At 39.3% G+C, this 25857-nt stretch overlaps 1 protein-coding gene across 2 annotated transcripts in view; it reads left to right on the forward strand.

Annotated features, from left to right (window-relative positions):
• Positions 1–24745, forward strand: part of TPK1 (thiamin pyrophosphokinase 1) — a 334974-nt gene extending 310229 nt beyond the window's left edge. For both annotated transcript variants that reach the window (XM_060156460.1, XM_060156461.1), the window contains one exon: positions 23581–24745. In XM_060156460.1, coding sequence (XP_060012443.1) covers positions 23581–23708 — 128 coding nt within the window. In that variant the 3' untranslated portion in view covers positions 23709–24745. The remainder of the gene's footprint in view (positions 1–23580) is intronic.
• The last annotated feature ends 1112 nt before the right edge of the window (positions 24746–25857 follow it).

The following is a 25857-nucleotide window of genomic DNA, read 5'->3' on the forward strand; positions in this document are numbered from 1 at the left end:
GGCCTTAATGTCAGGCCATGATGTTTAGGGTGGGGGGCAGGGAGGTTATAGGCAACTGGAGTCCATGAGTAATTCTTTCACATGAGAGAGACATGATCAGACAAGACATTTAGAGGAGTGGGAAGGAGAGGTGACGATTTGGGGTAAGGAATACAATTAAAGGACTATCTGCTACATGTCCAGGAAGGAGTCATTATATTCATTACAGGATGTATTGATAATATATACCCTATTCGTAATTTTATGTTAGGTTTGTTTAAATTTTGCAGTTTCAGGGTTTTTTTCTACAGTTTGGCTACATATTTTTAAACTTTCAACTTGAAGGGCAGAGGACTCAGTCTCTCTCACTGCTGAGCATATGTTAAGTATCTGAGTGTTTCTTGATCCATTCCTATAATAAGGGGAAATCATTTCAAATGGATTTGATATGCTTACTTTAAATGTAATAGTATCTTTATAACATGAGACTCTATCACTCCATATCTGCAGGTGAAATGAAAATCAGTATCTGTATAATTAAATAATGTTCCTCTGGAGAAACAGATAATTGAATCTTAAATATAGTTCCCACCTCAGTAACCTAGAATCTGTACTGTCTAATCAATACAGTAACCATTAGCTACTTATTGCTCTTCAACACTTAAAATGTGACTTGTCCAAATTAAGATATGCTGCAAGTGTATATACATACCAGATTTCAAAGACTTAGTATGAAAAAGTGAAACATCTTGATAAGACATGTTAAAATGATAATATTTTAGATATATTGGATTAAATTAATATAAAATGGCTCACTCTCAGCACTTTTATTCAACATAGTGTTGGAAGTCCTAGCCAGAACAATTAATTAAGCAAGAAAAAAAGGCATCCAAGTTGGAAAGGAAAAAGTAAAACTGTTACTATTTGCATATGACATGATTATTACATGGAGAAAACCCTTAAGACTTCACCAAAAAAGTGTTAGAACTAATAAATGAATTCAGTAAAGTTGTAGGATACAAAAATCAATATAAAAAATTTGTTCTGCTTCCATGTACTAATAATGAATTATCAGAATGAGGAGTTAAGAAAATCTCATTTACAGTTTCATAAAACATTAAATACCTAGAAATAAATTTAACCAAGGAGGTGAAAGATCTCTACACTGAACACTATAAGACATTGTTAAAAGAAATTGAAGACTAAAATAAATCAAAAGATATTCCACACTCATGGATTGGAAGAATATTGTTAAAATGTTCATACTACTCAGGGAGTGAAATGAATTTTCTATCAAAATTCCAGTGGCATTTTTCACAAACATAGAACAGACAATCATAAAATTTGTATGGAACCACAAAAGACCTTGAATTGCCAAAGCAATCTTAGGAACAAAGCTGGGGGAGGACCTTCAAGATGGCAGAGCAGTAAGACACGGAGATCACCTTCCTCCCCACAAATACATCAGAAATGCGTCTATATGTGGAACAACTCCTACAGAACACCTACTGAATGCTGGCAGAGGACCTCAGGCTTCCCAAAAGGCAAAAAACTCCCCACGTACCTTGGCAGTGCAAAAGAAAAAAGGAAAAACAGAGACAAAAGAATAGGGATGGGACCTGCACCTCTAGGAGGCAGCTGTGAAGGGGGAAAGTTTCCACACACTAGGAAGCCCCTTCGCGGGCAGATTTGCAGGTGGTGGAGGGGTAAGCTTCGGAGCCACGGAGGAGAGCACAGCAACAGGGGTGCAGAGGGCAAAGCAGAGAGATTCTTGCACAGAAGATTGGAGCCAACCAGCACTCACCAGCCTGAGAGGCTTGTTTGCTTACCCACTGGGGCAGATGGGGGCTGGGAGCTGAGGCTCCAGCTTTGGACGTCAGACCCCAGGGAGAGGACTGGCTGCATGAACACAGCCTGAAGGGGGCCAGTGCTCCACAGCTAGCCAGGAAGGAGTCTGGGAAAAAGTCTGGAACTGCCGAAGAGGCAAGAGACCATTGCTTCAGGGTGCACAAGGAGAGGGAATTCAGAGCACCGCCTAAACGAGCTCCAGAGATGGGTGTGAGCCGTGGCTATCAGCGTGGACCCCGGAGTCGGGCATGAAACACTAACACTGCTGCTGCAGGCACCAAGAATCCTGTGTGCGAGCACAGGTCACTATCCACACCTCTCTTCCCAGGAGCCTGTGCAGCCCGCCACTGCCAGGGTCCCGGGATCCAGGGACAACTTCCCCAGGAAAACACACAGCATGCCTCAGACTGCTGCAACGTCACGCCGGCCTCTGCCACCGCAGGCTCGCCCTGCATTCCGTACCCCTCCCTCCCCCAGGCCTGAGTGAGCCAGAGCCCCCGAATCAGCTGCTCCTTTAACCCCGTCCTGTCTGGGTGAAAAACAATCGCCCTCCAGCGACCTACACGCAGAGGCGGGGCCAAATCCAAAGCTGAGCCCCGGGAGCTGTGCAAACAAAGAAGAGAAAGGGAAATCTCTCCCAGCAGCCTCAGGAGCACCGGATTAAATCTCCACAGTCAACTTGATGTACCTATATCTGTGGAATACCTAAACAGACAACAAATCATCCCAAAACTGAGGCAGTGGACTTTGGGAGCAGCTGTAGACTTGGGGTTCGCTTTGTGTCTAATTTGTTTCTAGTTTTATCTTAGTTTAGTATTTAGAGCTTATTATCATTGGTAGATTTGTTTATTGCTTTGGTTGCTCTCTTTTATTTTTTTATATCTCTATATATTATTAACTTTTTCTCTTTCTTTTTGTGAGTGTGTATGTGTATGCTTCTTTGTGTGATTTTGTCTGTATAGGTTCACTTTTACCATCTGTCCTATGGTTCTGTCTGTCTGATATTTTTTAGTATACTTTTTAGTGCTTGTTATCATTGGTGGATTTCTGTATTGGTTTGGTTGCTCTATTCTTTTTATTTTTAATTTTTTATTTTAATAACTTTATTTTTTCCTTCTTTCTTTTATTCTTTTCTCCCTTTTCTTCTGAGCTGTGTGGCTGACAGGGTCTTGCTGCTCCGCCGGGGTGTCAGACATGAGCCTCTGACGTGGGAGAGCCAAGTTCAGGACATTGCTCCACCACAGACCTCCCAGCCCCTCATAATATCAATCGGCAAGAATTCTCCCAGAGATCTCCATCTCAATGCCAAGACCCAGCTCCACTTCAATGACCAGCAAGCTCCAGTGCTAGACACCCCATGCCAAACAACTAGCAGGACAGGAACACAGCCCCACCCATTAGCAGAGAGGCTACCTAAAATCAGAAGGTCACAGACACCCCAAAACACACTGCCAGACACAGTCCTGCCCACCAGAAAGACAATATCCAGCCTCATCCACCAGAACACAGGCCCCAGTCCCCTCCACCAGGAAGCCAACACAACCCACTGAACCAACCTTACCCATTGGGGGCAGACACCAAAAACAACAGGAACTACAAACCTGCAGTCTGTGAAATGAGACCCCAGACACAGTAAGGCAGGCAAAATAAGACAGAGAAACACACAGCAGATGAAGGAGCAAGGTAAAAACCCGCCAGACCAAACAAATGAAGAGGAAATAGGCACTCCACCTGAAAAAGTATTCATAGTAATGATAGTAAGAGGATCCAAAATCTTGGAAATAAAATGGTGAAAATACAAGAAACGTTTAAAAAGGACCTAAAAGAACTAAAGAGCAAACAAACAATGATGACCAACACAATAAGTGAAATTAAACATACTCTAGAAGGAATCAATAGCAGAATAACTGAGGCAGAAGAACGGATAAGTGACCTGGAAGATAAAATAGTGGAAATAATTATTGCAGAGCAGAATAAAGAAAAAAGAATGAAAAGAATTGAGGACAGTCTCAGAGACCTCTGGGACAACATTAAATGCACCAACATTCAAATTACAGTGGTCCCAGAAGAAGAAGAGAGGAAGAAAGGGACTGAGAAAATACTTCAAGAGATTATACTTGAAAACTTCCCTAATACGGGAAAGAAAATAGTCACCCAAGTCCAGGAAGCACAGAGAGTTCCATACAGGATAAATCCAAGGAGAAACATGCCAAGACACATATTAATCAAACTATCAAAAATTAAATACAAAGAAAAATATTAAAAGCAGCAAGGGAAAAGCAACAAATAACATACAAGGGAATCCCCATAAGGTTAACAGCTGATCTTTCAGCAGAAACTCTGCAAGCCAGAAGGGAGTGGCAGGACATATTTAAAGTGATGAAAGGGGAAAACCTACAACCAAGATTACTCTACTCAGCAAGGATCTCATTCAAATGCGATGGAGAAATTAAAACCTTTACAGACAGGCAAATGATAAGAGAATTCAGCACCACCAAACCAGCTTTACAACAAATGCTAAAGGAACTTTTCTAGGCAGGAAACAAAAGAGAAGGAAAAGACCTACAAAAACAAACCCAAAACAATTAAGGAAATGGTAATAGGAGCATACACATCGATAATTACCTTAAATGTAAATGGATTAAATGCTCCAACCAGAAGACATAGACTGGCTGAATGGATCCCAAAACACGACCTGTGTCTATGCTGTCTACAAGAGACCTATTTCAAACCTACGGACACATACAGACTGAAAGTGAGGGGATGGAAAAAGATATTCCATGTAAATCAGAAGAAAGCTGGAGTGGCAATTCTCATATCAGACAAAATAGACTTTAAAATAAAGACTATTACAAGAGACAAAGAAGGACACTGTATAATAATCAAGGGATCGATCCAAGAAGAAGATACAACAATTGTAAATATTTATGCTTCCAACATAGGAGCACCTTAATACAAAAGGCAAATGATAACAGCCATAAAGGGGAAATCGACAGTAACACGATCATAGTAGCGGACTTTACCACCCCACTTTCACCAGTGGACAGATCGATCATCCAAAATGAAAATAAATAAGGAAACACAAGCTTTAAATGACACATTAAACAAGATGGACTTAGTTGATACTTATAGGACATTCCATCCAAAAACAGCAAAATACACTTTCTTCTCAAGTGCTCATGGAGCATTCTCCAGGATAGACCATATCTTGGGTCACAAATCAAGCCTTGGTAAATTTTAGAAACTTGAAATCATATCAAGTATCTTTTCTGACCACAACACTGTAAGACTAGATATCAGACAGGAAAAAAAACTGTAAAAAATACAAACACATGGAGGCTAAACAACACACTAGTAAATAACCAAGAGACCACTGAAGAAATCAAAGAAGAAATCAAAAAATACCTAGAAACAAATGACAATGAAAACACAATGACCCAAAACCTATGGGATGCAGCAAAAGCAGTTCTAAGAGGGAAGTTTATAGCAATACAATCCTACCTCAAGAAATAAGAAACATCTCAAATAAACAACCTAACCTTACACCTAAAGCAATTAGAGAAAGAAGAACAAAAAACCACACAGTTAGCAGGAGGAAAGAAACCATAATGATCAGATGAGAAATAAATGAAAAAGAAATGAAGGACACAATAGCAAAGATCAATAAAACTAAAAGCTGGTTATTTGAGAAGATAAACAAAATTGATAAACCATTATCCAGACTGATCAGGAAAAAATGGGGGAAGACTCAAATCAACAGAATTAGAAATGAAAAAGGAGAAGTAACAACTGACACTGCAGAAATACAAAGGATCATGAGAGATTACTACAAGTAACTGTATGCCAATAAAATGGACAACCTGGAAGAAATGGACAAATACTTAGAAAAGCACAGCCTTCTGAGACTGAACCAGGAAGAAACAAAATATAAACAGACCAATCACGAGCACTGAAATTGAAACTGGGATTAAAAATCTTCCAACGAAGAACAGCCCACCAGATGTCTTCACAGGCAAAATCTATAAAACATTTAGAGAAGAGCTAACACCTATACTTCTCAAACTCTTCAAAACATGGCAGAGGGAGGAACACTCCCAAACACATTCTATGAGGCCACCATCACCCTGATACCAAAACCAGACAAAGATGTCACAAAGAAAGAAAACTACAGGCCAATATCACTGATGAACATAGATGCAAAAATCCTCAACAAAATATTAGCAAACAGAATCTAGCAGCACATTAGAAGGATAATACACCATAATAAAGTGGGGTTTATCCCAGGAGTGCAAGAATTCTTCAATGTATGCAAATCATCAATGTGATACCACATAGTAACAAATTGAATAAAAACCACATGATCCTCTCAATAGATGCAGAAAAAGCTTTCGACAAAATTCAACAAACATTAATGATAAAAACTCTCCAGAAAGTAGGCATAGAGGGTACTTAACATAATAAAGGCCATATATGACAAACCCACAGCCAACATCATTCTCAATGGTGAAAAACTGAAACCATTTCCACTAAGATCAGGAACAAGACAAGGTTTCCCATTCTCACCACTATTATTCAACATAGTTTTGGAAGTTTTAGCCACAGCAATCAGAGACGAAAAAGAAAGAAAAAGAATCCAAATCGGAAAAGAAGTAAAGCTGTCACTGTTTGCCGATAACATGATACTATACATACAGAATCCTAAAGATGCCACCAGAAAACTACTAGAGCTAATCAATGAATTCGGTAAAGTAGCAGGATGCAAAATTAATGCACAGAAATCTCTTGCATTCCTATACACTAATGATGAAAAATCTGAAAGAGAAATTAAGGAAACACTCCCATTTACCATTGCAACAAAAAGAATAAAATACCTAGGAATAAATCTACCTAAGGAGACAAAAGACCTGTATGCAGAAAACTATAAGACACTGATGAAAGAAATTAAAGATGATACCAACAGATGGAGAGATATACCATGTTCTTGGATTGGAAGAATCAACATTGTGAAAATGCCTATACTACTGAAAGCAATCAGCAGATTCAATGTAATCCCTATCAAACTACCAATGGCATTTTTCACAGAACTAGAACAAAAAAATTTCACAATTTGTATGGGAACACAAAAGACCCCAAATAGCCAAAGCAATCTTGAGAAAGACAAATGGAGCTAGAGGAATCAGGCTCCCGGACTTCAGACAATACTACAAAGCTACAGTAATCAAGACAGTATGGTACTGGCACAGAAACAGAAGGATAGATCAATGGAACAGGATAGAAAGCCCAGAGATACACCCATGCACATATGGTCACCTTATCTTTGATAAAGGAGGCAAGAATATACAAAGGAGAAAAGCCAGCCTCTTCAAGTGGTGCTGGGAAAACTGGACAGCTACATGTAAAAGAATGAAATTAGAACACTCCCAAACAGCATACACTAAAGTAAGCTCAAACTGGATTAAAGACTTAAATGTAAGGCCAGACACTATAAAACCCTTAGAGGAAAACAGGCAGAACGCTCTATGAAATCACAGCAGGATCCTTTTTGACCCACCTCCTAGAGAAATGGAAACAAAAATAAACAAATGGGACCTAATGAAACTTAAAAGCTTTTGCACAGCAAAGGAAACCATAAAGAAGACGGAAAGACAATCCTTAGAATGGGAGAAAATATTTGCAAACGAAGCAACTGACAAAGGATTAATCTCCAAAATATACAAGCAGCTCATGCAGCTTAGTATCAAAAAAACAAACAACCCAATCCAAAAATGGACAGAAGACCTAAATTGACATTTCTTCAAAGAAGATATACAGATTGGCAACAAACACATGAAAGGATGCTCAACATCAGTAATCATGAGAGAAATGCAAAACTACAATGAGGTATCACCTCACAGTGGTCAGAGTGGCCATCATCAAAAAATCTACAAACAATAAATGCTGGAGAGGGTGTGGAGAAAAGGGAACCCTCTTGCTCTGTTGGTGGGAATGTAAGTTGATACAGGCACTATGGAGAACAATAGGGAGGTTCCTTAAAAAACTAAAAATAGAATTACCATATGACCCAGCAATCCCACTACTGGGCATATACTCTGAGAAAACCATAATTCAAAGAATCATGCACCACAACGTTCTTTGCAGCACTATTTACAATAGCCAGGACATGGAAGCAACCTAAGTGTCTATCGACAGATGAATGGATAAAGAAGATGTGGCACATATATACAATGAAATATTACTCAGCCATAAAAAGAAACAAAATTGAGTTATTTGTGGTGAGGTGGATGGACCTAGTGTCTGTCATACAGAGTGAAGTAAGTTAGAAAGAGAAAAACAAATACCATATGCTAACACATGTATATGGAATCTGAAAAAAAAAGTTTCTGAAGAACCTAGGGGCAGGACAGGAATAAAGACGCAGACGTAGAGAATGGACCTGAGGACACGGGGAGGGGGAAGGGTAAGCTGAGACGAAGTGAGAGAGTGGCATGGACATCTATACACTACCAAATGTAAAATAGATAGCTAGTGGGAAGCTGCCGCATAGCACAGGGAGATCAGCTCGGTGCTTTGTGACCACCTAGAGGGGTGGGATAGGGAAGGTGGGAGGGAGGCGCAAGAGGGAGGGGATATGGGGATATATGTTTATGTATAGCTGATTCACTTTGTTATACAGCAGCAACTAACAGAGCAATATAAAGCAATTTTACTCCAATAAAAGTGCTTAAGAAAAAAAGAACAAAGCTGGAGGAATCATGCTTCCCGATTGTAAACTATATTTCAAATAAAAGAAGACACGTAGGTCAAGTGGAACCAAACAGCCCAGAAATAAACCCATGCATATATGATCAACTAATTTTCAACAAAAAAGACAAAAATATACAATGGAGAAAGGGCAATCTCTTCAACAAATCGTGTTGGGAAAACTAGATGTCCACATGCAAAAAGAAGGAAACTAGACCTCTATCTTATACCATACACAAAACTGAACTGAAAATGGATTAAAGATTTTAACGTAAGTCCTGAACCATGAAACTCCTAGCAGAAAACATACAGAAAAAGCTCCTTGCCATCCACTCTGCAGTGATTTGTTTTGATTTGACCCCAAAAGGAAAGGCAACAAAAGCAAAAAAGTAATAAGTGGGACTACATTGAACTAAAAAGCCTCTATGCAGGAAAGGAAGCCATCTTCTGCAAAGGAAACCATCAACAAAATTGAAAATCAACCTACTAAAAGGGAGAAAATGTTTGCCAATATATCAGATAAGGGATTAATATTCAAAATATATAAAGCACTCATATAATAGCAAAAAAAAATTTTTTAATGGGCAGATGATCTGAATAGACTTTTTTTCCATATGAGACACATACAGATGGACAACTGGTACATGAAAATGTGCTCAACCTCACTAATCATCAGGGAAATGCAAATCAAAACCATAGTGAGTTATACTCACCTCACACCTGTTAGCCTGGCTATTACCAAAAAGACAAGATAACAAGTGTTGTGAAGGCTGTAGAGAGAAGGGAACCCTCGTGCACTGTTGGTGGGAATGTAAACTGGTGCAGCCATGGTGGAGAACAGTAGGGAGGGTCCTCAAAAAATTGAAAACAGAACTTCTATCTAACCCAGAAATCCCCCTTCTGGATATTTATCCAAAGGAAACGAAAATGCTAACTTGAAAGGATATCTGTGCCCCCATGTTCACTGCAGTATTATTTACAATAGCCAAGACATGGAAACAACTTTAAGATCTTTAAGTGTCCATCAGTGGATGAATGGATAAAGAAAATGTGAGATTTTATAAATATGCACACCCACACAGGAATATTACTTGGCCATAAAAAAGAAGGAAACCTTGCCATCTGCAGCAACATGGACGGACTCTGAGAGCATTATGCTAAGTGAAGTAAGTCAGACAGAGAAAGACAAACACAGGATGATCTGATACATATGTGGAATGTAAAAAATACACTAAAAACCAGTCTCATAGATACAAAGAACATACTGGTGATTGCCAGAAGTGGGGGGTGAGAGGGTGGAAGAAATGAGTAAAGGTGATCACAAGGTACAAACTTCCAGTTATAAAATAAATAAGTCATGGGGATGTGATATACAGCATGATGACTATAGTTAATAATACTGAATTGAATATTTGAAACTTGCTAAGAGAATAGATGCTGCATGTACTCTACACCTCTAAACTAGAAATAGTTTGACTTTCTGCCTTTAAGAAAATGAAAATGTAATATAGCAATTTAATTTTTGAAAAGTTTCAAGAACCACTCTAAGTCTAAATGCTGTTTTATAGGATACAATTTTAATAGTAATAATCCTGCCAGGAGTTCCTATTTTAAAGTGTAAATTAGCAATTTTTAAATAGAAAGTTTGTCTCACGTATATACATACAAAGACATTTTTAAGATCTCTAGTTCAAAAAATTAAAATTGTAAAGACCAGTCACAGTGAACTGATTTTAGAGGTAGTATGGTTTGCTTTAATGCTAACGAAATCTGAGTCACATTTTCTTAATGTATATTCATTACTCCAATGAGGCTAAGCATCTTCAGAGAATAATTGATGGATGTAGAGCATACAGTGGTTCCATTATGTTGAAGTAGTTAATGATGTCCAGTAAGTCTAATTAACTCCTAGAACTTAACCTAATATTCCAGGATGGTAGGGAACCTTGGGATTCATCATAATAGGTTTATTAAACATGTATCTGTGTGGTAGAAACAGTACTACTTTAAGTCTTAGAGTGGTTTTATCAGTCTCACTAAGTCATCCACTTACCCTACTCTGTCAGGCTGTTGACAGTTCTATACTTCAGGGAAACAGACCAGCATCAATTCTCTTTTTAGAGCTCTTCAAAGTAGTGCTTTAACCTCCCATAGTAACATGTGTCTAGCAACTTTTATGATCATCATAGCCTGTGGATTTAACCTCTCTGAGCTTCATTTTCCTCACCTGTAAACTACAGATAAAAGCCTGCTGTGCCTTGAACACTGTAAGTGCTCAGATAATGTCTTGAATGAATGAGTATTACTCCATCCCAAATACCACCTCTTTGAGTAGCATCTCCCAGACAAAGTTTGTTCACTGCCTTCTCTTTTACTCTCTCAGTTTTGCTGATTTTTAGATACATTTGCATTACCTTTTAAATAATTTATTTTTATCGGATAACCAGTGTCAATCCACAGATTCTTGGGAAGCCAGGCCTCTGGGGGATTCCTCCCCATTCCACTAGAATATACAGCCATTCCGGCTCCATCCTCATTAGCTCCTGCCTCCTGCTTCCATCCTGTCCACTGAATTGGACTATATATACGTCTTCACCTTTACTAAAATGTGAAGTCCTTGAAAGCAGACACACTCATGTTTGTATCCTCAATGCCAGCACAGGGTATAACCTTCATAAATATCTGTCAGACAAATGAGTTTGTACATGTATGCAGATGACACCTGAAATGATTTTAAGCATCACACATAACCTAGCCTGGCAAAGTTCATCTCATTCTGTCTCTCAGCTGGCTATAAACTAGTCACTTGAATTAAGGCATTTGCTTATTGTTCAAATCATGACATCTCTCTTTTTTCATTTTAAAAGACTCTTAAGGTAGGAGAGGAAAATCTGATCTACTTTATTGACAAAATAACAGAAGAAAGCAAAAGGGATGGAAATTCCTTGAATACTTACTGTGTGTTAGAATTTTGACTATATAATCCATACAACTTCTCTGTGAAGCAGACATTATTATCCACATTTTGCATATGAGGAAACTGAAGTCAGAAGATTAAATAAGTGAGTTCATATAGCTAGAGAGTGGTAAAGCCAAGGTTTGAACCTAGGTCTGACTTATTAACCTTATCATGACGGGGTTCATAGTTTTTGACAGCAAGATGCCTCCTCTGTAAAAAACACCTGAGCAGAGCAATCACACAGGTGCAGAGGGAACAAATGCTTCCTGCTCTTGCTTTCCAATGCTTGAGAGCATCAGAGGCTTCCAAAGTACTCCTTTACACTCTGTCAACCAGTTCAAAAGAGCACAGCCCACTAAACCAGCTTGCAGAGGTAAGGTAGGAAGCCAGGACAAATGGCCCTACCCCCCTCCAACGGACAGGAAAAGAGCTGAATACTTGAATTCTACCAATTTGCCAGCCTCTGCTTTGCAGTCTTCAGTCTTTCCAGCTTTGGAGAAAAGCTATAGGACATCACTGAAAACAACAGAATATTAAGTGCCTAATTCTCAACCTTTCCTTTGGGAAAGAAAATACTTTGAAATAATGGATGAAAATTATAAAACCAGTTTTCTTGTTTTTCATATTTTTAAGTTCTGTTTCTCTAAAATATGAAAAGCTCAGAGTCAGACTATGCCTCTGTGTTCCCTAATGTAATTCACATTAAATTTCATTGGAAGAGGAACTTAACCCATCCTCACCAGCCAATATTCTATCATTAGACTACAACTGTCCTTAAAACAACTGATGATCATGTCTTTGAAGCAAATAGATAAGACACAACTTTTATATTCAAACAGAGCAAGCAATTTTAGGTCATGTTTATCACAGATTGCTTATAGTTTTACACATGGCTATCACTTTTGTGTTTGTCTATAGTTAAAAACAGGCCTTGATCTGAGTGACTGGTTGTCTCAGAACAACTATGTTTAGCTCTGCTGTACTCCCTGCAAATAAAAATGGAAAAAATCTGAATCTAGATAGGTTCTAAATGTTGAATTGAAAGTAAATGTTCAGCTAGCCAAAGTTTTGGATGAGTCCTCTGGAGTAGAAATGAAAAAGTTAATTTGTGAAGGAGTGACATCATCAAGATGGAAACATAGGTCATTCCCAGCCTCAGTCCCCTTCACAAGAAGACCAACTAATAACTATCTATAGACAAGACACCACTGTGAAAATCCTAGAATACAAGGGTGAGGCTGAAGGCACCCCCTGTATCACAGAGAATGAGGTAGGACCACATTAGAAAAGTTCGGAGGAGCAGCTGCACCCTGACCACATCACTCCTCCCCCAGGCTGGCTCCCCAGGCCTGCAGTTCCTCCGGGGGAAAAGAAAGTCCAGGTGGACACCTGGCTCCTCCAGCATCATGGGTCATTTCTCAGGATGCCTTCTCAGGTCTTGCCTTACGGGCATCTAAGGGGACTTGGGGACGTGACTGTGACAGAGAAGGGGGAAGGGATTTATAGCAACGAGTGCTCGGACTGTGGCCCTGTTCCTCCTCCCAGTGGTGCCCAAGTAGAAGTCCCAACCAGCAGCTCTGCTCGTCTGCAGGGCCAAGATCGTGGTCCGTTCTGACCAGGGAACTTGGCAGGGCGCAGATCTGCCTGATTCAGGACTCCAGACAGTGAGCCCTTGCCAGCCATGGAGCCTGTTCTGCCACTCCATCTGGACAGGAAAGCTAATTCATAGCCCCACCCACTGCTGCATACCGCCTCCAGCCCTACCGAGCAGGAACCTGACCAGAGCTCCTGGGAGTCTGTGTAGCTCATCCTGCAACCACAGTTACAGCAGCACTTGAATGGAGAGCCTGGCCAGTGGCCCTGCCCATATGCAGAGCCAGGATGGTGGCCTGTCAGGCCAGGGAACTTGGTGCATGATTCTGCCTAATTTGGCCCCCAAATAAGAGACGTGTCAGCCTTAGAGCCTGTCTGGTGGCTCCGCCCAGGCAGGGAAACTAATTCATAGCCCTACCCACTGTTAAATACAGCCTTCAGCATGCCCAACCAGGAAACCTAACCAGGCACATGGGAAACTGTGTAGCCCAGGGGTCCCCAGCCCCTGGGCCGCAGACCAGTATCGGTCTGCGGCCTATTAGGAACTGGGCCGCACAGCAGGTGGTGAGCAGCAGGCTAGCGAGTAAAGCTTCATCTGCTGCTCCCCTTCGCTCCCCCCTGCATTACCGCCTGAACCATCCCCCCACCTCCCGCCCCGGTCCATGGAAAAATTGTCTTCCACAAAACCGGTCCCCAGTGCCAAAAAGGTTGGGGACCGCTGGCATAGCCCATCCTACAGACCCACTTACAGTGATACCTGAGCAGAGAGCACAACCAGTGGTTCTCACCATTTGCACTGCAAAACCAGCAACTCTGCGTGGCCAGAGAATTTGGCGCACAATCCTGCCTGATCTGGGTCCTTAAACAATGGGCTGTGCTGGCCATGGGGTCCATTCTGCTGCCCTGGTCAAGCAGGGAAGCTACATCATAGCCCCAACTACTGCTAAATATAGTACCAAGTCTGACCATCCAGGAAACCTGACCAGAGAACCCAGGCAACTACAGAGCCCCATCCAACAGCCTCACTTGGGCAAAGAACCAAGCCAGCAGTCCTATCCAACTGTTTTCAGCCACAACACATACCCCACAACCTCAGAGCTCAGGCAGTGGCCTTGCCCACAAAGAAGACCCTAATAGCAGGCTCCCCCTGCCCAAGGAGTCTGTCAGCTCACATGTCCAGAACCCCAAGCTGAGCTGACTGGTGAGGGACTGTCTCTGCCAAGGCACACCTGTAAAGTCTAGAAGAAGAGACTGTTTACTCAGATGTGCAGATACCAATGTAAGAAATCAAGGATCAGGAAAAATCAGGTAAACAACACCACCAATGGAAACTAATAAAATGCCAATAATTGACACTAAAGAAATGGAAATCTATGAACTTCAATGAATTCAGGATAATCTTCTTAAAAGAAGTTTAGTGAACTACAAGACACACAGATAACAAAATTGGGGGGAAAAACGAGATGAAGAAAAAAAATAGAAACCATCAAAAATAAACCAAACAGGGTTTCCCTAGTGGCGCAGTGGTTGGGAGTCCGCCTGCCGATGCAGGGGACACGGGTTCGTGCCCCAGTCCGGGAAGATCCCATATGCCGCGGAGCGGCTGCGCCCGTGAGCCATGGCCACTGAGCCTGCGCATGCGCATCCGGAGCCTGTGCTCTGCAACGGGAAAGGCCGCAACAGTGAGAGGCCCGCGTATCGCAAAAAAAAAAATAAATAAATAAAAAAAATAAAAAAAATAAACCAAACAGAAGTCCTAGAGCTAAAGAATACAATGACTGAACTGTAAAGTTCAATAGAGAGCTTCAAAATCAGAACTGACCATGCAGAAGACAGAATCAGTGACAGAGAAAGAATCAGGGACAGGGTATTTGAATTTATCCAATCAGAGGAACAAAAGAAAAAAAAGAATGAAAAAGAGTGAAGAAAGCCTTTGGAACTTATAGGACGCCATCAGAAGAAACAGCATCTGCATTATGGGTACCCCAGAAGGAGAAAGAGAAAGGGACAGAAAGTGTATATAAAGCAAATAACGGCTGAAAATGAGAAAAGAAATGGACATACAAATCCATGAGGCCCAAAGGACCCCAAACAGATTAAACCAAATAGTTCTAAAAGTCAAAGACAGACAGAGAATTTCAGGCCAGGAGAGAATGAATGGGTAATATATTCAAAATATTGAAAGAAAAAAATCTGTCTGGCTTCCCTGGTGGCGCAGTGGTTGAGAGTCCGCCTGCCGATGCAGGGGACATGGGTTCGTGCCCCGGTCCAGGAAGATCCCACATGCCGTGGAGCAGCTAGGCCTGTGAGCCATGGCCGCTGAGCCTGCACGTCCGGAGCCTTTGCTCCACAATGGGAGAGGCCACAACAGTGAGAGGCCTGTGTACCGCAAAAAAAAAAAAAAAAAAAAAATCTGTCGACAATAATACTATACCTGGCAAACCTGTCCTTCAGAAATGAAGGGGAGATAAATAAGTGCCTGAACAAATGGAAGCTGATTGAGTTTATCACCACTAGGCCTGCCTTACAAGAAATGCTAAAGGGAGTTCTTCAAGCGAAATAAAGTGATGCTAATTTACATGATAAAATCAGATGAACACAGGTATAAGACTTCCTGGTATTGGTAAATAATCAAAGTTATTTAATATGGTAATAGTGGTGCATAATTCTCTTACAACTCTAGTTTAAAAGTTTTAAAATGTATTAAGAAAAACCCATAACTTCAATAGTCTGTTACTGTATACATAATATAAAAAATATGTAAATTGTAACATGATGGGGGAGAAGTAAATTGTAATTTTAGAGATGCTATTGAAGTTAAGTTGTCGTCAGCTTAAAATAGGATATTATAAATATAAGATAGTTTATATAAGGCTCATGGTAACCACAGAGGAAAAACCTATTACAGAAAAGATCAGGATCAAGTGAAAGTATACCAATACAAAAAAAGTCATCAACACAAAAGAAGACAGCAGAATAAGAAGCAAGGAACAACAGAGCTACAAAACAGTCAGCAAAACAAGTAAGAAAATGGCAATAGTAAATCCTTATCCATCAATAATTACTTTAAGCATAATGGATAAAATTCTCCAATCAAAGATACAAAATTGGACGAATGACTTAAAAACAATATTAAACAATATACTGCCTACAGGAGACTCACTTTAGCTTCAAAGACACAGACTGAGACTGAAAGGATGGAGATAGATATTTCAAGCAAATGATAACGAAGAAAAAACAAAGGTAGCTATACTCGTATCAGACAAAATAGACATTAAGCTAAAAATGACAGAAAGAGAAAGAACTTCACTATATAACAATAAAGGGGTCAATTCATCAAAAAATACACCAGTTGTAAATATTTATGCACCCACCCAACATCAGAGCACCTAACTATATAAAGCAAACATTAACAGAATTATAAGGAGAAATAAACAAATAAACAACAACAAATAGTTGGGAACTTTAATACCCCACATTCAATAACCAAGAGATCATTCAGACAGAAAATCAATAAGGAAACAATGGATTTGAATAACACTGTTGACTAAGTTGTAACAGATATATACAGAATACTTTGTCTGACAACAGCAGGATACACATTCTTCTCAAATGCACACAGAACATTTTCTAGCATAGATCATGCATTAGGCCACAAAACAAGTCTTAGCAAATTAACCAAGACTAAAATCATACCTAATATCTCCTCTGACCACAATGGTATGAAACTAGAAATTGGTAAAAGGAGTAAAACTGGATAACTCATGAATACATGGAAATTACACAGTACTATCCTGAACAACCAGTAGATCGATCTAAGATGAAATTAAATGAGAAATTTAAAAGTATCTTGAGACAAATGAAAATGGGAACAAAACATACAAACTTATGGGATGCAGCAAAAGCAGGTCTCAGAGGGAAGTTCATATCTATAAATGCATACCTCAAGAAATAGAAAGATCTCAAATAAACAACCAAACTTTTACACCTCAAGGATCTAGAAGATGAAGAACAAACTAAGCCCAAAGTTGGCCAAAAAAGGAAATAAAGTTTAGAGCATAAATAAATAGAGACCAGGAAAGAAATAGAAAAAACTGAATAAAACTAAGGGCTGGCTCTTTGAAAAGGTAAACAAAACAGACAAATCTTTATTGAGACTAACCAAGGGGAAGAGAGAGATCCCAAATTAACAAAATTTTAAATGAAAGAGGGGACATTACAACTGATAATATAGAAATACAAAGGTTCATAAGAGTCTTCAGTGACCAACTATACACCAACACATAGAAAAAGTGGATAAATTACTAGAAACCTAGAACCTATCATGACTGAATTAGGAAGAACTAGAAAATCTGAACAGACCAATTACTAGTAGGGTATTGAATTGTTAATCAAAAATCTCCCAAAAAAAGTCCAGGACCAGATGTCTTCACTGGTAAATTTTACCAAACATTTAATGAAGAATTAACAGCAGTCCTTCTCAAAATATCCAGAAATACTGAAGAGGAGAGAACACTTCCAAACTCATTTTACAAGGCTAGTATTACCCTGATATCAAAGCCAAATAGGACATTACAAGAAAAGAAGACCACAGGCCAATATCCCTGATGAATATAGATGCAAAAATTCTCAACAAAACAGCAAACCTAATTCAGCAGCACATTAAAAGGATCATACACCATGACCAAGTAGGATTCATCCCTGGGATGCAAGGATGGTTCAATACATGCAAATCAATAAATGTGATATATTACATTAATAGAATGAAAGATAAAAATCATATGATCATCTCAGTAGATGCAGAAAAAGCATTTGACATAATTTAACATCTATTCATGATAAAAACTCTCAACAAACTAGCTATAGAAAAGGAAAGTAAGGCCATACATATCAAGCCCACAGCTAACATCATACTCAGTGGTGAAAGACTGAAGGCTTTTCCAACAGGACAAGGATGTCCACTCTCACCACTTCTATTCAACATGGCACTGGAAGTCCAAGCCAGAGAAAGCAGGCAACAAAAAGAAAGAAAAGCCTTCCAAATTGAAAAGGAAGACCCAAAATTATCTCTGTTTGTAGATGACATGATTTTATGTATAGAAAAGCCTAAACACTGAACCAAAAAAAAAACAAAAACAAAACTGTTAGATCAATGAATTCAGTGAAGTTGCAAGATACAGAATTCAACATACAAAAATCAAAAGTATTTCTATACACTAAGAATGAGTTATCTGAAAAATAATCTCATTTACAATATCATCGAGAACAATAAAATACTTAGGAATAAATTTAACCAAGGAGATGAAAGATCTCTACACTGAAAACTATAATACATTGATGAAAGAAATTGAAGATTAAAATAAATGGAAAGATATTCCATGCTCATGGATTGGAAGAATTAATATTGTTAAAATATCTATACCACCCAAAGCCACCTATAGATTCATTGCAATCCCCATCAAGATTCCAATGGCACTTTTTACAGAAGAAAGAGAAATCCTAAAATTCATATGAAACTACAAAAGACCCTGAACAGCCAAAGCAATCCTGAGAAAGAACAACAAAGCTGGAGGCATCACACTTCCTGAATTCAGACTATATTATAAAGATATAATAATAAAAGCATTACGGTACTGGCATAAAAACAGACACATAAACCAATACGACAGAATTGAGAACCCAGAAACTGAGAACCAACACATACAGTGAGCTAACATGAAAAGAGAGCCAAGAATACTTGATGGAGAAAAGACAGTCCTTTTAATAAATGGTGCTGGGAAATTGGATAGTCACATGTAAAAGAGTAAAACTAGATCCCTATTTTACATCACTCCCAAAAATTAACTCAAAATGGATTAAGAAATTAAACATAAGACCTGAAACCATAAAACCCCTGGAAGAAAACACAGGAATAAAGCTTCTTGACATGGGTCTTGGCAAAAGACCAAAGCACAAAAGACTAAAGCACAAGCAACAAAATAAAAAATAAACAAGTAGGACTACACCAAACTAAAAAGCTTCTGCACAGCAAAAGAAACGATAACAAAATGAAAAGACAACCTAAGCAATGGGATAAGATATTTGCAAATCATATCTGAGAAGGGGTTAATATTCAAAATATATAAAGAACTCACACAACTCAAAAGAAAAAAAAATAAGTTAAAAATGGCCAAAGGATCTGAATAGACATTCTTCCAAGAAGACATACAGATGGCCAATAGGTACATGAAAAGGGTAGATAACATCACTAGTCAGGGAAATCAAATCAAAACCACAATAAGTTATGACCTCACACCTATTAGATTGGCTGTCATCAAAAAGACAAGAGAACAAGTTCTGGAGAGGATATGGAGAGAAGGGAACCTTTGTGCACTGTTGGTGGGAATGTAAATTGGTACAGCCACTATGGAAAACAGTATGGAGGGTTCTCAAAAAAATTAAACATAAAACTACCATATTACCAGCAATCCTACTTCTGGGTATATATCCAAAGGAAACAAAATCACTATGTCAAAAAGATAACTGCACTCCCATGTTCATGTTCATTACAGCATTACTTACAATAGCCAAGACATGGAAACAACCTAAATTTCCACCGACAGATGAATAGATAAAGATGTGGTGTATATACAGTGGAATACTGTTCAGCCATAAAAAGGAAACCCTGCTATTTGCAACAATATGAATGGACCTTGAGGGCATTATGCTAAATGAAATGTCACACAGAGAAAGACACGTACTGTACCATCTCACTTATATGTGGTAGCTAAAAAACTCAAATTTATAGCAAAAAGGATCAGATTTGTGGTTACCAGAGGCAGAGGGTGGAGAGAATGAGGTGAAGGGGGTCAAAAGATATCGACTTCCAGTTTTAAGATAAATTTAAGTACTGGCTGTGTAACGTTCAACATGACAAGTATTGCCAAGGCTGTATTGTATATTTGAAAGTTGGTAAGAGAGTAGACACCAAAGTTCTCACAAGGAAAAAAAAATGTAATTATATAAGGTGATGGATGTTAACTAAACTTATTTTGGTAATCATTTCACAATATATACATATGTCAAGTCATTTTGCTATACACCTTAAGTTTATACAGTGTTATTATATGTCAATTATCTCTCAATAAAACTGGAAGAAAAAATAATAAAAGGAAGTAATTGTTGTATGGCTATCTGCAGGAAGTTATCTCTCTGTCAGTCATGTATTTTATTTCATGATTGACCCTCAAACATCTGGGGAGAGGGGAGTTCAGTATTAATTCCAAATATTTTCTTTAAAAAAAAAAAGATTTTCTTCTAAGGAAAACTTTTGAAAGTTTTGTCCAAAAGCATGATTCTTTGGAGAAAACATACTCCAAAATAATTGTAGTGACATAGTCAATAGAATTTCATGGTTTTGTGTTTCAGTTTATTCATTTTTTTCTATCATTTTTATTCTACTTTCCATAAAGTTGGAGATAATCAAATCAATTTCACTGTAACCTTTAATTAATTGTAACTATTGTTATGGACTGAGTATTTGAGTCCCCCCAAATTCACATATTGAAGCCATAACCCCCAATGTGATGGTATTTGGAGGTGGGGCCTTTGGGAGATAATTAGGGTTGGATTAGGTCATGAGGGTGGGACCCTCATGATGGATTAGTGCCCTTATAAAAAGAGGAAGAGGCAGGAGATCTCTCCACCATATGAGGATACAGCAAGAAGGCAGCTGTCTGAAAACCAGCCAAGACAGTTCTTACCAGAACTCAACCATGTTGGCACTGTGATCTAGGACTTCCCAAGCTCCTGAACTGTGAGCAATAATGTCTGCTATTTAAGCAACCCAGCCTATGGCATTTTGTTACAGCAGCCCAAAGCCAACTAAGAAATGTTTAATAACTGGTTCTTTTAACATTACAAAATACAAAGAAAACATGATTTATAAGCCTGGATAATAATGGCCTTATATATTTCATGCAAAGTAAAAACTGTACCTTCTCATACCCTAATAAAGCTATTTCACTTCATTTCCCATTTAAGAATTAATTAGGATGCAACAATGTCTTAGAAAAGCCAATATATATAATATAGTTGTCTACCTAGGATAATCCAAAATCCATAGTCTACCTTCAGAAAATCAGAAAGGAATTTACATGCAACTACAAACTAGAGAAATAATTTTGCACTCATGTCCTTTGAGCCCAGGTAAAAAACAGGATTTTAACTTAATCAGCTGCCAGAATCTTAAATGCACTGTTCCACGTTCAGGTGGGCTGTGTGCACCTGGTGCTTCCCTGGGGGGTTTCCACTGTAAAGCTGGTCCACTGAAGCACCCTAAATTGCCCTTCTGAATAAATGGTATGAAATGTGTAAACCGTTCCCCAGCCCTTCCTCAGAGGGCTGTTGGGAACCCTGGGCCTGGGATGGATGTCAGTAGGGATCTGGTGCACCCGGATTCCAGGCACGGTCACCCTTCAGGAGAGCAAGGCTTCTTTCCTTGACAGACTCACTATCTATGTAATAGTGTCTGGATTTGTAAATTTATGTGCTTATCATAAATATCATTCAGAAACATCATCTCAGAAAAGCTCCAGATTACTGAGAGGCGAAAGCTGCTTGCACTGAGTTACCTGTTAGGGCAACAGTCACACGAGGTTCACTCTTGTATTCCTGTAGTTTTACTTTATAACTTCATGTTTGCATTAGTAAACGTGTTGACAGTTTACTAATCACGTTAGTAATTAGTAAAGAAATAGTTTGAGTTTTAATAAGTAAACTGTGTGAATTACTGATGTTATATTATCCTATAATACTACTTCTGAATTTTTAAATTGCCTTTTCAAGATTTCCTCAGAAAGATAACAGGCTCCCTCTAGCGGGAAGTGACCATTATAATTGAATTATTTACTCCAAAGCTGTGTAACTTCATAGTTGAACTTTGTTTGAAGGAAAAGGGGCCTTTTCTGACTCTGACATTTGTTTATTTCTCTCCATAACATTTGTTTACTTTTCTCTTTCTAATTTCTTAGCGAAGAAATCGGTACTGATTATCAAGGAATGTTTGTAGGACAGTCATGGTTTCAAGTCATGTTGATACCGTGAACTGCTCTTTTATAAGTAAAGGGAAGTGAGGTTATCAATGGATGCCCAGGCATTAACTTCAACGAACTTGATAGGAAATATATATATATATAAACATAATTTATATGTAATTATGTAATTTATAAATTTGTAATTTATAAATATATAAATTCTAATAATATACCTTAACTCCAAAGCCTTTATTTTCATAATTAAGTAATTTAAAGGATTATCTCATCTTGTGCCCTCATTGTATGCTGAGTTTAAGTGGCTTGCTCAAGATTACACATTTGGAAGTCTGCTTTTTGACCTCCCAGTTCTGATTAATTTTACAGAAAGCAAGCCTTGTTCACTTTGGCTTTTCTTTATGAGAAAAAATGACCAAAATCCCATGCTTTTTATTTTTAAGTAATTAGCTTTCTGCCCCATATCATTTATAATTAAAACTAAAACTGTATTTTTATAGAGCTTAGTCAAATATAAAAATGTTAATTCTGGGGCTTCCCTGGTGGCGCAGTGGTTGAGAGTCCGCCTGCCGATGCAGGGGACACGGGTTCGTGCCCCGATCCGGGAGGATCCCACATGCCGCAGAGCGGCTGGGCCCGTGAGCCATGGCCGCTGAGCCTGTGCGTCTGAAGCCTGTGCTCCACTACGGGAGAGGCCACAACAGTGAGAGGCCCGCGTACCGCAAAAAAAAAAAAAAAAAAAAGGTAATTCGGAATCATCAAGAAAAATTAAAATTGCACACAGGCAAGGAAGTAACCTATTACAGAAATGGGTTTTGGTTTTACAACTGGTAAAGAAAAAAAAAAATTAATGAAATTTAGTATTGAGAGTGACATATATCCCAAACTGGTAAATAACCAATAACCAACTCCAGGAAGACTGGTTATAACAAGCTATAGAAACTTTCAGGTTTAGAATCTCATATCATACATTTCACCTATCCCACATTTTTAAAAAAATTTTTTATTATGGTAAAAGTCACATAATATAAAACATACTGTTTTAACCATATTTAACTACAGTTCAGTGGCTCTAAGTACATTCATACTGTTGTGCAACTCTCACCCTCATCCATCTACTGAATTTTTCTCCTAAACTGAAACACTGCCCCCATTAAACACTAACTCCCCATTCCCCGCCAGAGATTGGGATTGACATACGTACACTCCTCGGTATGAAGCAGATGGCTGGTGGGGGCCTAACTGTATAAGCACAGGAGAAAAAAAAGGTACAGTCTGTTTGCAGGGCAGGTATTAAGTTAACCTATCCCGCATTTTACAGATCATCTATCAAAGTGTGTGCTTAATTGCTTTTTGGTAACTCTTGACAAAGCCATTCTCCACTGGAGGGAGCTTGGCTCTCACCAAACTTGTTTTCTTATTTTCTTACAGCAAATCATAGGATTAGTTTCGGAACACTGGTCAGCACTTCCAATACCTACGATGGATCTGGTGTTGTGACTGTGGAAACAGACCATCCCCTCCTCTGGACCATGGCCATCAAAAACACCCATGACTGACCTCCACAGCTGTGCCTCTGACCTCATTTGCCAACAACTTCATGCTCCACAAGAACAGTTCACCTTGGTTGGCAGGAATCTAAACCTGTCCCTGAGAAGCCTGCTAGTTTTAAATATGTTTAAATATGTTATATTCATAAACATTATGAATGACAGATCTCAATTGTACAGTGATGGGGGGAAATCATTATTTCTTAAGAAAGTAAATTACACTCAGTTGGAAAACTAATGTGGATTATTCCACTCTAAAATTCAGGACTGATCATTCTTATGTTATTAATCATTCCATGTATCCTAGAAAACTGCTGGCTTTTATTTTTGCGGTAGGCGGGCCTCTCACTGTTGTGGCCTCTCCCGTTGCGGAGCACAGGCTCCGGACGCGGAGGCTCAGCGGCCATGGCCCACGGGCCCAGCCGCTCCGCGGCATGTGGGATCCTCCCAGACCGGGGCACGCACACGCGTTCCCCCGCATCGGCAGGTGGACTCTCAACCACTGCGCCACCAGGGAAGCCCTAGAAAACTGTTTTTAGGTTTGAACCTGAGAAGGCTCTGTTGAGGCTCCGTGCTGTCCAGCACATAACCCTCCTCCTGTTCATCCTTAATTGCTTAACACCAAAGGCTACTTCTGTCTAATAATATTAGCTCTTTCTGTATTATATGTATTCCCTTTCACTGAAAAAATAATTCCTTCTAGCTTGGGATGCTAGAACTGCATTTTATTCTGGCCTTAATGGTTTCTGGTATTATCTTTTCATAATAAATTTTAAAATGATTGGCCTGATTATTAAAATTTAAAACAGGTAGAACCTGCCCAGCAGCTTTAATAGCGCAAAGCCGGTGTTGCCCTAAGGAAAGGGACCAGCAGCTCTCTTCTTTCTGGTGCTACAGCAGTGACGGTTGCGTTGTAAGTGGAGAGTGAAAGTGGGATCAGGTGAACTAGCGTGCAGTTGTGCAGTCAATCATTAGAGATAATTATTCATAATTTATGCAAATATATGTGAAATTGAATCCAGATGTCAAATAAAAATATTTAGTTATCCATGTGCCTGTGGTCAGTTTTTAAGAAAACAATCCATTTTCTCACCTGTAGTTTATAATGACCAGTCTTTCCTAATCAGTGTTTCTGTACAAAAAAAAAAATTTGCTCAAAAGATGATTAATAGGTATAGTTGTTCACGCCTCTGATTTTGGGGAGGCAACCCAGTGTTGTTGTCAACACTTTCGCTAACCTCCATGGAAGTTACTTTCTAGAGCACACGTGCCACATGTTTACACTTAATCTCTCTGGACCCATTGCCCCATCTATAAAGTAGGGATTATAGGTAGCACCTGTTTACCTTGTCGGACTTAGAAAGGAAGGACAGGTAGATTGCTTTCAAAGATTGTTACATGCTGGAGAAAAAAGAGCCAACAGAGGGAAGGCGCTTCCGTGGTAGAGAAAGTGAAGAAAACTGGTGGAGGAAGAACCCTGGGGAAGAGTAAGAGAAGGGCTCAGAGCACAGGTGAGAGTCACACATCATACAATCGGTACTACAGTGGAAGGCCCGGTTCTAGGCCCTTCTGCCTCTTAGCACAGATGCAGAGCCCAGAGCTTCTGTCCCCCTACTGTCCCCTCCCACCCACAGCAGAGACAACTGTAAAGAAGGCAGGAGCTAGAGCCAAACTTATGTTACCAAAGGGGAAGGGGTGGGGGAGAGATAAATTGGGAATTTGGGGTTAACAGATGCAAACTACCACATATAAAACAGGTAAACAAGGACCCACTGTGTAGCACAGGGAACTATAGTCAATATCTTGTAATAACCTATAATGGAGAAGAATCTGGAAAAGAATAGATACATATATATATAATTGGATCACTTTGCTGTACACCTGAAACATTGTAAATAAACTATACTTCAATTTAAATAAAATAAATTTTAAAAAATAGCTAGAAGAAAGCTCAGTCAAGCACTAGCTCCTAAGCTGGCCCATTTAACTCAGCACCTCCAACGGGAAAATACAACATAAGACCTCCAAGCCACTGCCTCAGCCAGCGCCTGCGCCAGAGAAGCTAGAAAGAGGAAGGACACTGGGAAAGGGCCCTCCCAGTACCTGATACTGAGTGCTGGTTCACTTACAGTTTCAGGCTCAGCTGTTACCTGTTCAT

The sequence above is a fragment of the Lagenorhynchus albirostris genome, chromosome 8 (assembly GCF_949774975.1).
Source record: "Lagenorhynchus albirostris chromosome 8, mLagAlb1.1, whole genome shotgun sequence".
Taxonomy (NCBI): Eukaryota; Metazoa; Chordata; class Mammalia; order Artiodactyla; family Delphinidae; genus Lagenorhynchus; species Lagenorhynchus albirostris.